This window comes from Ahaetulla prasina, chromosome 9, assembly GCF_028640845.1.
Source record: "Ahaetulla prasina isolate Xishuangbanna chromosome 9, ASM2864084v1, whole genome shotgun sequence".
In the NCBI taxonomy this organism is placed as follows: Eukaryota; Metazoa; Chordata; class Lepidosauria; order Squamata; family Colubridae; genus Ahaetulla; species Ahaetulla prasina.
The window spans coordinates 9405899-9419340 of record NC_080547.1 but is presented as its reverse complement, the minus strand read 5'-3'; the positions used below and the strand labels follow the sequence as shown (position 1 = coordinate 9419340).

General features: G+C 53.1%; 1 protein-coding gene across 5 annotated transcripts in view; it reads right to left on the bottom strand.

Moving 5' to 3' along the window:
• CADM1 (cell adhesion molecule 1) overlaps positions 1-8006 on the bottom strand; it is a 217363-nt gene extending 209357 nt beyond the window's left edge. For 4 of the 5 annotated variants that reach the window (XM_058194957.1, XM_058194958.1, XM_058194960.1 and 1 more), the window contains exon 1: positions 7771-8006. In XM_058194957.1, the coding sequence (XP_058050940.1) occupies positions 7771-7945 (175 nt within the window). In that variant the 5' untranslated portion in view covers positions 7946-8006. The remainder of the gene's footprint in view (positions 1-7770) is intronic. The other variant, XM_058194961.1, reaches the window with a different exon arrangement.
• Positions 8007-13442: the final 5436 nt, after the last annotated feature.

The window sequence follows — 13442 nt, the reverse complement described above, 5'->3', positions numbered from 1 at the left end:
ACTCCTGTTAGAGGAGAAAAATGAACTGACACCCGCATGAAGAAAGAAGTGCATTTGATGCCCGGTTCGAAGTCAAGGCTATAATTAAGACAACCACTAAAGCCGCTCGGGAGTTCTGGAGGGGCGAAGTGCTTGTCCGCAGGTAGGGACATGACTAACTCGCCGCGGTAATTTCTAGCTTAAAAACAAGATCGATCAGAATGGTTTTTGTTGAAGGCGCTCTACAATCAGGATGGCAGGTAATTACCACAATGTGACCACAATGGAGGAGGAGGAGGAAAAACTACCTTTATCCCATTTTCACTAATGGCCCACACAAAGCAAGTTGAGACCTCGACTCAAAAGGGAGCTTTATGCAGGGTTCCTCCTCAGCCACACACCTACACGAAGCTCAGGCGCCTGTTGAGGGAGGGCCTGGGGCACAGCACCCGTGCAGACGAGCAATGCTCACAATTCCTCCAGGTGGGTCAGAATTCCAACTCACATGTCTGGTTATAAATCACAGGGAAGCTAATTCTCTACAGAGGTTCTCAGTCATCCAGGTCATGGTTGTCCCAAAGGTGTTTTTTCAAAAGGCAACTGGTCTTTTTTTTTCTTTGAAGACCTTTTGCTTCTCATCCAAGAAGCTTCTTCAGTTCCTCAGCTTCTTGGATGAGAAGCCTTCAAGGAAAAACAAAGTCCAGTTGCCTTTGGAAAAAGCACCTGTGGGGCTAAATGAAGCTAATGAAACCTTCTGAGATGGTCCTCACTGAGAGGCCCAAACAGACACAGGGCAGTGCAATTGATGGGCTGACCTAGAACCCATATGGTGCTGGGCTTGCTCAGGAGTTCCAACGTGATGACCAGAGAAGTAAGTCTCTCTCTGCCAACCAGCCAGCTTTGCTGAACCAACCACGCTGCCTTCCCTGCTCGATCTGGAGAAACGTGAAGAAGCTTCACATTCTCATCACGTCCGAGGGAATCGATCTTAATGAGTTCAGTAGAACTTCCAAACAGGCACGGACGCTATTGCAATTTTTATTTTTAGTTCCCATCGTAAGATTTCAAGGCGAGCATTAATATTCACACCAAAATTCAACAACCATAAATAATGCACATAATAATGCTAGAATAAATATTGGAATAACCACCGCATGTCAGTTTAACCTTAATTATCCCAATTTGTGCACTAATTTCTGTGGTCTTTCTGATAGGAGCTGGCCTTCAACCAGGCCTAGCTGATTTTCTGCTTGACAAAGATTCTCCAGCTTCTTAAAAAGCTTGAAATGCTTCTCCAAACTGGGAGGGAAAAAAAGAGCTAAAATTAAATTGATCCACCATGAAACCACGTCAGCCTCGTCCTTAATGTTTCATGTCCCCTGGAAGCACAGCTTTCCAAAACCAAGGAAGGAAAAAGACTCCTATTGTGTTGTCTCCATACGCTGCACAATTCAGGAGCCATCAGAATCTGCACCCTGCATCTGCTGGGTGTGGCATCTTCATAGAACACAAATGACAATCCAGGGACAATCCGGGTTCAAGGCAACCCCAACAACCCCTTGAGCAATAGACACCAATAAGTCCCAAATCTTCAGAAAATTGTTCTCCATGTTGAAAAACAAAACTCTTGTGTTCCGAGCAAAACCAGACAACATAGTGACAAGAACCCAGAATGTGTGACTGCAAACCCAGGTGGTCTTCTTCTTCTTCTTCTGCTTCTTCTGCTTCTTCTGCTTCTTCTTCTTCTTCTTCTCTGCCACATCTGGCCTTCAACTCATCCAGCCTAGTTGTCAGTCTTTTTCTACTTCATTATTTCCTCTAGCAGAGAGCTATCTCCTTCCGAACACGCCATTAGAGAGAGCACTGACACATAACAAATCCTGTCTTATGGCTTGTAGAATTAGTTCAGTACCAAAGATAGAAAATATCGTTTCGGTATGAATGCTGTCAAATGCCATGATCTGAGCCTTTTCTTCCACTCGGGAGACATGTTTCCACTAGTGTCGTGGAAGACAATAAACCCCACGGGGCCCCAGGAAGCAGCAGCAGGTTGACAAACTGTTACATCTCACCGAGCCGTGCAAGGTTGTTTTTTAAAAATACCTTTAATTTAGAAAACGATCAAGGAGCAAGCATGGTTTAAAGGCAGGCACCTCCCTTCAAAGCATTCTCTGTATTTCCAGAAATGTCTTTGAGCCATGGACAGAAACTAAAAGAGCAGGCGGGTGCAGAATATCGTTGCTTTGGTTTTCTGGGATATGGATATTTTGCAACTAGTCCCACGTGCCCCTAAGGGACCCTCCACCTTTCCAAAGGCTCCTATGTGCTGTTCAAGATCCTCCCCACCCCCACCAAACTATTTTGAAGCACAACCAAAGGAAAAGAACAACGTTATGCTGCAATGGTGCACACTACGCCCACAAAAACAAAGCCACACACTGCTGTGTCATTTTACTTACTGGTTGGAAAAAGCAGGAAGAGACATTAAGTGCCTCGTTTTGTGCTCTGGGCAGGCAATAACCAGGCCAGCTTTTCCCTCTTAATATGCAAGGTGTGTGAGTCGGATCCTGGCAACTGACTTCCGCTGAAGAAATGGTCTCTCGGCTTAATCAATCACACACACTCACACACACACACACACACCAGCCACCCGAAAGGGAGTAGGAAGACTTTCCCGCCAGTAACAGGTGAGGGGCCGGCATCCATCATCCGTCCTGCTCCTTCGATGAATGATGTGGGTGGGGGCGGGGGGGAATTAGAAATGAGGAGGAGCACCCAAGAGTTGGTAATGAAGGTGCTGTTCCAGGAGGAGGGGATTAAAAACTCCAGAACAAGAGAGACGAGAGAGAGAGGGGGGGGGGGATTGAGGAGCACCCAAAAGCAAGCTTGACTTCACAGGGAAACATAATCCGGCCCAGTTAGGCAGTGCATACAAATTCTATTCTTGACAGGCCAAACCATCACCGAGTTAAACGTCTCCAAACACTGGCATGTAAAAAGGCACAGCAGCAAATGGTGCATTCAGCAGATGAGCCTCAAAGAGGGAAGGCCCCAGTGGTGAAATCCAATTTTTTTTTACTACCAGTTCTGTGGGCATGGCTTGGTGGGCGTGGCAGGGGAAGGATACTGCAAAATCTCCATTCCCACCCCACTCTGGGGCCAGCCAGAGATGGTATTTGCTGGTTCTCTGATCTGCTCAAAATTTCCACTACCGGTTCTCCAGAACCTGTCAGAACCTGCTGGATTTCACCCCTGGAAGGCCTCCACTTTCAAACCAGGACTTCATGCAGAGGGAAGAAGCACAACACCCAATCCACCAAGACTTGGTTAACTTGGGCGGGTGACCTACCCTGGCCAGCTGCATTCTCAAGAGCAGCCCTCTAGCTCCTTAAGTTCACCAGACAGCTTGGCCGAAGGGCCTCCAGGCCAGCTTTCCAGGCAGGCCCAGAGGCTCTGGGAGGGCCATGGGTCGCTCCACAGTTGGGAGGAGCCCATCTAGAGAGATGCCTCAAAGGTGCATCATCCTCATCCAAAGGAGATCTGCTCAGCTTAAACACTCGACTTATTTGTACCTGCAGCCACCGTCCCACTCGCATCCATGCAACAGAAAGAGATGTCAACTCACAAGGCCTTTAAAGTATCATTCACATCCCTGTCTCTGAAGGGTGGAGAAAGGGCCTCTGGAAATGGATGTTGCGGTGCTCTAACCTATTTTGTGCAAAACGCGAGATGCCGTCAAAGAAAAGGCACTTTAGAGAGGTAAAATTATTGTGTTTCTACAGTCAAGTCAGCCCAAAGCCCATCAACAAATGCACACTGTATGCATAACCCTGAGGAAATTACTAGGTAAGTCATTTCTGGTGCACACAAACAGAATGGTAATAGCATTTAAATAGGCCTTCTTTGATGTGGAATGAAACAGCACGCCTGATCCAAAGCAAAATACGTTTTATTAACTCTGACCAGGCACACGCACCGGGTTAGAAGCTGACACTTCTCACACCCGGCACTGTCATTTAGTAGCAGGGCAGAGACCGTGTCTATTGTCTGCTGCCCTGGCAGAACGTATTATTAAACCAGCTCTGCCCCGGGGGCAAAGGGCGAGGCACAATCACTAGCCAAGGAAAGCAAAGAGACAAGGAAGCAGATGCCAACGGCAAGCAGCAAGGCCAGGAAGCAATGCGACCGAGGCTGCCAATGCCTTGCAATGCCACCCACACCGTCCCCTTCATCCATCACTTCCAAGGGCTTTGGACATCCACATCCCTCCTGAAAGCAAGCAGGCATCCACTCTGTGCATTTCCTAGATTCTTCTCCCAACTGAAACAGAGGATCCCATTCGATACCCATCACAACCAAGCCAGGATTTAGGCTGGGCAGAGAGACAGGCTGACCCAGAAGCTCTGAGCCTCCGTGCACGAGGCTGGATCAAGGATCCTCATCTCCTGGATCTCCCTTTGACACGTGCCGCACCAACTCACTTGCCCTTCTGCAACCTCATCGCTATCGCAAATAATGAAATGGGTTGTTGTTTTTTTTAAATTCCAGCTTCCAGGATGAAAACAGTAAAACTGCACTCTAAACAATGATGCAACCAACAGCGATTCTGGGCGGGAAGCAAGAAACTGACCACAATAAAAGCAGCTAAATTTGCCTCATCGTATCTGTGCAAAATACCAGAACGTACTCATCACTGATCTGGAGATTGGAAGTTTTAGAGAAACACCGTAGTTATACACAATATTGCCATTCTAGCTTTAAATTACAGGTGTTGTGACAGTTGTCCTCAACACGGTTGCCTCCAGATGTGGATTCTGGGCATTGAACCATAAAAAAAAATGGGGAGGGGAGGGACATAGGAAGTTAAGGAAACCTGCCTAAGCAATTTGTTCCCTCTGAATGATAAAGCACTCAACACAAGTACGAGACAAACCACAGAGAAGCTTAATGATGATGCTGTTGTCCCAACTGTTCGAATCCATTTCCCATATTTATTTTTGTTTATATTATTTAAAGCATCGAGCCATCTTCTTTACCGAGTGCTCTTCTGGGGAGATGGGATCCTTAACCACACGGCCACCTAGGCAGGAACTCCAGATCACAATGCTTCTGCAGGGCCACCCAGGGACGGCCGCTCTGGGCCCCAAACACCCCCAAGATCCAATCAGTCTGTTTGCACCACAGCCTTGTTGTGCTGTTGTTGTTTTGAGGAGGGGGGCTGCAGTACAGTATCCACTCTCTATTCACAGCCTGTTCCCACTCAAGACCAGATTTCAATAACACTTGGAATTGTGGCCCTTTTTCCAGCTTCTAAGCTTAATTAACTGGAAAGCAAGAGTGATCTTCCATTGAAAGGCACCATAGGAAGGCATAGATTAAAATACCAGCTTTTTTTAAACCACCTTTTTACATTACCTAGCTCCAGTACAATTATCCAAGCTAGAATTGGGTTTTCTGCTACAATGCTCAATAATACTGATTACCATATCATATCATGGGAGATAGTTTCAAGAATTCAACCTTTTCAGAGTTAACTTCCAAGACCCACATTAACCAAAGAGAATGCAGACCCGCATTCTCCAGCCCACCGTAATCCGTTACGATGGAAAAGCCCACAACATCCCTGTGGGGAACACGGCCCAAACATCTGAGGCTTCTTCCAGACCAGGAATGAAGAAACAAGAATATCTCAAATTCTTACTAACATATTTAAGCCGTATTACCAGCAGCAACAGCTAGGTGCACACTGTATCAGTTAAGGAAAAACAAAGATAAATACATTGTATCAGTCAGGAAAAGAGAAATAAATATGGCAAATGTGTGTGTGTGTGTGTGTGTGTGTGTGTGTGTGTGTGTGTGTGTTTTCAAGAATTTGCAGATAAGGGACAATGGAAACTATCTGCCTGGTATAATGGGGGCAAAGGAAATCTTTTGAGATTCCGGCATTCGACCCCACAACAATGAAGTGGCTTTCCAATCCTCCTTACAGGGTCTGTTTCCTTAAAGAGTGAGAGTAGCCATGAAATAAGAATCACTTTTGATTTGACAATTTCTTTGAGGCTTGCAAACTTAAAAAAGCAAAGCTTTGGTGCTTAGTTGTCTTTCCCTGTCAAACATTCCAGTTGATAAACGCCCACCAGGGTCTTTGCTCTGCACCCATTAAAACGCTTTTTATTCTGCTGAAGATTCCTTTAGGGGGTTCCCAAGGCTGGAGCCCCTTCTAAGCTGAGATGGATGATTTCAGGGAGGCAGCCAAACTCCCAACGGCTCTTTCTCCTATTGCCTTGAAAGAGGGATGGGGCTATTTGAACTCACTGCCTTGACCAGATTTCAGGAAACAGAGGCTGAGTGACCGCAGGCAACGAAGCACTGCTCTTTACTAGTCCGATGGGCTTTCGCTACGGAGGGTGAAATACCAGATATTCCTTCCACCACCGCCCCTCCTCCCAAAAGAAAGCCACTGGAATTCCTAAAGGCTCCTCCAGGCCAAAAAAGATCCGAAAAGATCAAAAACCTTGTCCGGAGTGCACAAACCCTGCTGCAGGATAGCCGAGTGCCTCCAACAGAATCGGTCCCGCACCGGTGGAAAGCTTGGGGGGAAGAGGGTCGCAGAAGTGGGCCAACCGCCTTTCAGTCGAGGCACGCCGGGTGTCTGGCATTGCGGGCAGCCGCTGCCTCCTTCGTTCGAGCAGCCCCTCTCTCCCTCCCCACACCGCGATCGATCGGAAGACCCCCCCACCCCCCCCACCCATTGTCCACGGATGCCGCTTTCCCGTCACCCCCCCCCCCCAAAGCCACAAGGGAACCCTCCGGCACTGGGAAGGGGGGGCGGGCACATGCCTGGAAGAGCCAGCCTCGGGACCGCGGCAGCCGCAGTGCCAGCCTGGCAGGCGCGATGCTCCCAGGGAAGGTGGCGCAGCCGCGATGCTCCCCTCAGCGGCGCCCCCCACCTCCCGAGGGGCCCTTCTGCAGAACTTGATAAAGTATGTGCAACCTGCCTCCCCCCCCACCCGCCCCATGAATGCCGCTCTTTGTTCCCGCCGGAGCTGCCCGGCTCGCCTTCCCCGCCGTTCTCCGCGCAAAGGGCCGCTCAACGGCGCGGCTGCTCCTCCCCGGCAAAGCGGTCCCGGGCAAAGCGAGCAACGGCAGGCCCCGAGACCCTCCCCTCCCCCCGGCAGCTTTCAATCTAAGGCGGCCTTAGGAAGGAGAGAGGGAGGGGGGAAAGGAGCCCTCCGCGGTGCCCCCTCCCCACCTCTCCAAGGGGCCCTGGCGGGGGCACAGCCACCCCCCACCCACCTCCTCCCCCGCAGCACTCCGCCAACGGGCTGCGCTGCCTGCGGATCGGCCCCGGGGACGAGCGGCATCTCCGCCGCCTTCCTCCCGCGCGCCGCATCCCCCCGCCCGGATCGACCGCCGCGGCCTCCCCCGAAGCCCCCGGGGAAGCGGCCCGAAGTTCCCGCCGCAGCGCTGGAGGCGGACGGAGAAGCGTTGCGGGGAGGGCGAGTCGCCGCCCGGAGGCTGCAGGGAGGGAAGCGGGGCGCCCGCAGCGGCTCCATGGCAACGGCGGCGGCCCCTTCCCGCCGCCCGGGCAGCCCCGCTCTGCGGGGAGGGCGGCCGGCGGTGGCGGCGCTTCTCTTCCCCGGCGGGTCCCGCGCAGCCCCCACCTGTGGCTGCAGCGCCGGGAGACCCCGAGGGCGCCGGTCCCCGGGGAGGCTCTGCGGGCGGAGCGGCGCTCGGCGGGACTGCGCGGCCCATGCTCCACGGCGGCGGCGGCGGCGGCGGCGCTCCTACCTGTGGGCAGCAGCGAGGCGGCGGCGGCGGCGGCCAGCAGGAGCAGCAGGAGGGCGGGCGGCGGCGTGGGCGGCGGGGCGGGCCGGGGCTGGTGCTGCGGCGGCTGCCGGTGGGGCGGCTGGGGGGGCTGCGGCCGCCGCCTCTGCGGCGCGCTCGTCCGGCTGCGGCTCGCCATCCTCGGGCACCTGCTCGGCTCTGGCAGCGCCGCCCGAACCCGCCGCGCCAGCGAGCCGGCGCCTCACGAGACGCGCGACGTCACGGGGCGGGGCCTCGCCGCCAGCCAGCCAGCGCGGCCCGCGCACGCCCCGCCCACGCCCGCCGGCCAGTGGCCGCCGGGGGCGGGGCGCCACCGCTCGGCCACGCCCCGTACGCAAATGAGCGCTCGGCGCTCCGGACGGCCGCCTCCGCAGAGCTCGGACTCGCGGGCCCATCGCTCCCCGCCCGGCTGGGGATGATGGGAGCGGGCGCTTGCAGGACTCGGCTCCGAAAAGAGGGGACGGTGTTCAGACCACCCCCCGTCTATCTCCGCTCTCCGCCGCCTGCCCGGTGCCCGCGGGCGCAGCGCCCGGGAAATGCCCCGCCGCCGGGGGGAGGGAGGGGCCGCCTGGCTGGCGGGAGGCGCAGGCTGCGCTCGATCCTAAGCAAGCGTGGCTGGTGCTCCGGGGTGGGAGTCAGCGCGGGCGACGGAGGGGCTGCGTCCGGCCCTGGAGCCGCTGCCGGGGGGAGAAGCAGCGGCCCCGCCACCCTCCGAGCGCTCCGGGCGAGGAAGAGACTCGCTTGGCGCTGCTGTACGGGAGGAAGAAGCACCTCGCGGTTTCCCCGCCGATCCTGAGCCGGGGCGGGGGCTTGGCGGCATCTCCCGCGAGACGGGCGCTCCTAGCCCGGCTGCCGGTCGGCTGGGGCTTGGCCGGGAGACCCCTCCCACCTCCAGCTCCCAGCTAAGCAGCCCAGCAGCCTGTCCGACCCCCCCCCCCCCGTCCCCTCCTGAAGCCCCGCTGGTGCCTTTTGTTCCGCGCAGGCCGGAACTTGCTCTTTTCCCTTTCAGAAGAAAACTCCCGATTCTCCGGATTGGCGCGGAGCTGCCAGAGCCTTTCATCCAAGGCCAGCCAGGTGGATGAGTAATCGCAGCCGGCGACTCTCGTCTGATAGTAGCTGCAACAGAGATTGTGCCAGGCTTGAAATGATGCACCTGATGCACCAGGAAGCCGTTAAATGCCTAAGGAATCTCAACCCAGACGTGGCTCCAGGCTGAGAAGCCCTTTTCGCCCCAGCTGGAGGGGGTTGTTCTCTCCCCTCCCCCCTCCTCCGTCTGAACAGCTCCAGGGGGAACCATTCCCACAGACACACACACACCCATGCAGGAAGTGGGAAAGCCCACCTCAAGTGCCAGCTGGGAGTGGCACCAAGGCATCCAGTTCCTCTGCCCTTCTCCTGGTACCTGGAAGGCACCACCATCTTCAGGGTCTTTGCAATTGACCATCTCTGTCCCAGGCCTGCGGCCAACCTCCACTGACAGAGTGCGGGGGGGGGGGAATGCTCTCCTCCTCAGAGGCAGCCAGGATGAGGCCTGAAGGGGCAGACAGCAGGAGACATACACGCACACACACACATCCAATAGCCACAAAAACTCTCATCCCGACAGACTGGCACCCACCTCCTGCATAACACCAATAACATTGGTGTGCGGGAGGGGTCCCCGCTTTGGCCATGCTGGGAACCCAGTAAAGCAGCTGCAACAGGATTCTCGTGCGTGTGTGTGTGAGAGAGAGAGAGAGAGAGAGAGAGAGAGAGAGTTCCTCCTGGTGCTTCCAGTCCATTGGTGGAAGTTGCTAGCAGTGGAAGAAAACATGGCCGTTGCTTCCTTGGTCACCACTGTGGTGCACATCCTGTGAAGTTGTGGCGCCTCACCTGGCAGACCCAGCGGATTCCATATATTTACATATATAAATATGATAAATAAATAAATAAATAAATAAATAAAATAAATAAATAAATAAAAATTCCGTGGGAGCCGTTCCACTCTTGAGAGGCGTCTTTTCCAGGCTGAGGCACCTTGGCTGACACATCCCCACCCTGGAAGAATTTGTTGCAAGCTGCAGCTTCCTTCCTCCGGTATTTTAAGAGCAACGAGGCATCCCAGCCAAAGGAGCCAGCAAGAATAGTTCTGAATAGTTCTCCTGTTTCTAGGCGCCACGTAGAGCCAAAGAGCGTCTGGGGCACACTGGTGTCTGGAGGCCCCCAGCCTCATGACTGGGCAGTGTCCTGAAGGGGTCCAAAGCCTTAAAATATCATTTAGAACAAGCTTCTTGCTTGCCTTCAAACCCATGCCTTCCTCCACTAGGCACTGGAAACGTAGCGTGACTGGGCCATCACCCTCACATCCTCTGCAGGGGTGTGCTGGCCTTTGGGGATGCCAGGAGATGAGCCCAGAGCACCCCACAGGGCTGAGTCCCCTTGTCGGTGCTGTGGCAGAGGGCAGCTGAGACTCCTCCTTGGGTCCCCTCCTGCTTCATTTCCTCCCTTTCATCCTTTATGCCAAGCCAAGGCCGGGAGTTTTGCTTGGCCCAGTTTTTCCCTTTGGCAAGAGCCCCAGAGCAGCATCCCTTCGCCAGGTCATCCATCTCCTGATTAAAGGAGCTCTCACTCTCCCTGGGGGGGGGGAGATGCTGGAGACTCTCCTGGCTTCTCTAAGGAGGCTATGGGGAGGTGGGTGTTGCTGTCTGGGAGGGCGAGCTTCTAGGGGAAAGGCTGGAGGTCAAACTGTGTGTAGCTAAGATGCACCAACCGAGGCCAGCAACGTTCTCGCCATGCCCCCTTCCCAAGTCTGAGGCATCTCCCCTCTCACCTGCATTGCAGCAGAGCAAAGATGGAGTCTCCCTCCTGCTGAAACAGGAGGCCGTTCTTTGGTCAAATTCCTCCTTCCGGGTGTGAGCGCTGACTCCGTCTGTGAGGAAGGAAGGCAGGTTTGACTTTCACCGGTAGTTTTGATAAAGTAGCCTCGAACAAGGAGCCTCTGCAAGATCAAAGCTGCTGGAGCCGTTTACAAGTCAGCAACTAAGCCAAGCGTATCCCCCAAGAGAAGCACCTGGGCTCCCTGCAGGAGCCAGAAAACAAGCAAAGGTTTCAAGATTTTGTGTCTGAATTCACTTGGCTTTGGAGAAGAAGGTCCAGCACTCTCTCTCTCTCTCTCTCTCTCTGCCTCTCTCTCTCCTTTAATTACTTCCTTCATTCCTCTCCGTGACCAGCTGCATGTTCTGCTCAAGCATCAAATTGAAGGACAACTCACGTTAAGGATAAAGGTGTACAATAATTTAAGTATTCAGAGGACACAGAACAATCAGATGTAAAGGAATCCAATTTGCATAATAAATATCAATATTGCAACCATTAAAGCGAACCCCAGCGACATATTCATCGCTCAGTGACCAAGAGATTACAGAAGGCAGATTTCAAATGCTGGAAGTCTGAGAAAATCCCCTCGGGGGTTTCCCTGCACCAGGCAGACCTCGCTCCTGAAAAAGGGAAGGGCAAAAAGTTTGGTGACTCCTGGCCTGCCCGAGGGGGGCTCCTTTGTATGGTTTGGAGGGGAAGCTTCGCCTGGCGTAGGATTTCACAGCCACCGGACTCAAGTTGGGCCTGACTGATGGTGATGAAAGCAGCTACGTTGTGTGTTGCTGCCTGCAATGGGAACAAGCTGCTTTACTCACAGGGAGAACAAAGCTCCGGCTAAGGCACTCCTGTGCTCACACGCCAGATGTGAACTGTGTGATGTTGGGCTTGCACTGTAGCCTTGTGGTCTTTCTTCCTTCGGAACCGGCTTTGTGACACAGGGCCACCAGCAGCTCCTCAGCACCCAGGCATAACAGGACACAGAAAGATCATGGATCAAGACCACCTGCCCCTCCCCTGCCCCAGCAAGGCTGTCCAGCTGCAGGGTGAGTTGCAGTCTTAACTACTTGGAGGGCTGTTGAGTCCTGTTCATCGGCCTCTTCTTTGCATCTCCTGCTCAGGCCTTATGGGTAGAGGCTTATGGGCTTATGCCTCTTGTGAAAGCAAGAACACCGTCAAAAGGAAAACCTTCCAAAACAGTTGGCTGCCCAGGCTCACATTGTTTGAGTTGGGCAGCTTTATAAATCTTACGTAAATACATCTATCTGGATCCGTCCCCATGCTACAAGATGCAGAGCCAAGAAGCAGAAACAGAGTGTGCAGGACACACACACAGCAGCCCCCAAGGAGAGGGCACTGGGACTGGAGTACCTGCCTCAAGCTGAATCTTGGCCAAGATTAGACAAGGCTGCTCCCCTGCCTCCAGAAGTTGTGGGCTCTCCATCACTGGAGGCTGTTAAGAAGAGATTGAACAACCACTTGTCTGGAATGGTATAGAGTCTCCTGCTTGAGCAGGGGGTTGGACTATAAGACCTCCAAGGTCCCTTCCAAGTCTGTTATTTTGCTTTCTTTAGCTTCCATCTATTGCCTTTTGCTATAATTTACAAGAAAACAAACTTTGAATTGGATGCCTTTGACTCAGCTCCACTAGCCACAACCTGGTTCTCAGGGTCAGTTACAAGATTAGGCGAGGTGTTTGAGTCTCAGTTCCCCCAATGCCTGAGCATTAAGTCAGGTAGGGTAAGGTAGGATAGGTTAGGGAAGGGAAGGGAAAGGTAGAGTAGGGTGGGGGAGGATACGGAAGGGAAGGGTAGGATAGGGAAGGGTAGGGTAGGGTAAGGAAGGGAAGGGAAGGGTAGGATAGGAAAGGGTAGGGTAGGATAGGATAGGGAAGGGAAAGGTAGGGTAGGGTAGGGTAGGGTAGGATACGGAAGGGAAGGGTAGGATATGGAAGGGAAGGGTAGAATAGGGAAGGGAAGGGTAGGATAGGGAAGGGAAGGGTAGGATAGGGAAGGGAAGGGTAGAATAGGGAAGGGAAGGGTAGGATAGGGAAGGGAAGGGAAGGGAAGGAGTGCCATCTTGCCAGACGCCTGGGCAGGATGCCAGTTGGGTATTTGAACCACAAAGCAAAATGCCAACAGCGCTGCTGATGAAGCATGGTACAAAGCCCGTCTCTGCCCGCCTTCTCTCCCTCGCAGACGCCTTCAGCAGAACACTGAGGGCAGGATAGCTCTCTGCCTGGAAAGATGCTATCGCAACTCTCGTTGGGTGAGTAACGTGCCAAGTTGCCATAGCTACTTAATAAAAAAGAAAGTTACGAATACAAGGAACTGCCTGACGGTAACACATTTTTTTCTCCCTCTCTCAAAATGCCACTACGTACTGAATATTCTTCAAATAGGGAGGCATTTGTTAATATCTTCATATTTTAATGCAGCTAACTTCATGAGCCAGATGGTGCTTTTCCAGTTTATAACTTAGAATTGACGTTTGCTCAACCTGATTTTAAGAGAGAATTTTTTTAAAAAGACATTTTACTGGTGTGATCCATCTGTGAGTCCAATGCATTCGCTTGTGTGTTTGACGTTTGGATCTAGGGTGTGTGCACTGGTCTTCAATACAGAAACTAGGCAGTCTTTTGCCATCCAAATATCTGCAAGACTAGCAGATGCGTAGAAATTCTGGCAGAGAAAAAAGGGGGGAAAAATCAGGAAAACAAGGCCAACTAGCAAGATGTGAAGGTGCAGTAACACACACTTACACTTTTAAATTGCCAAATGAAA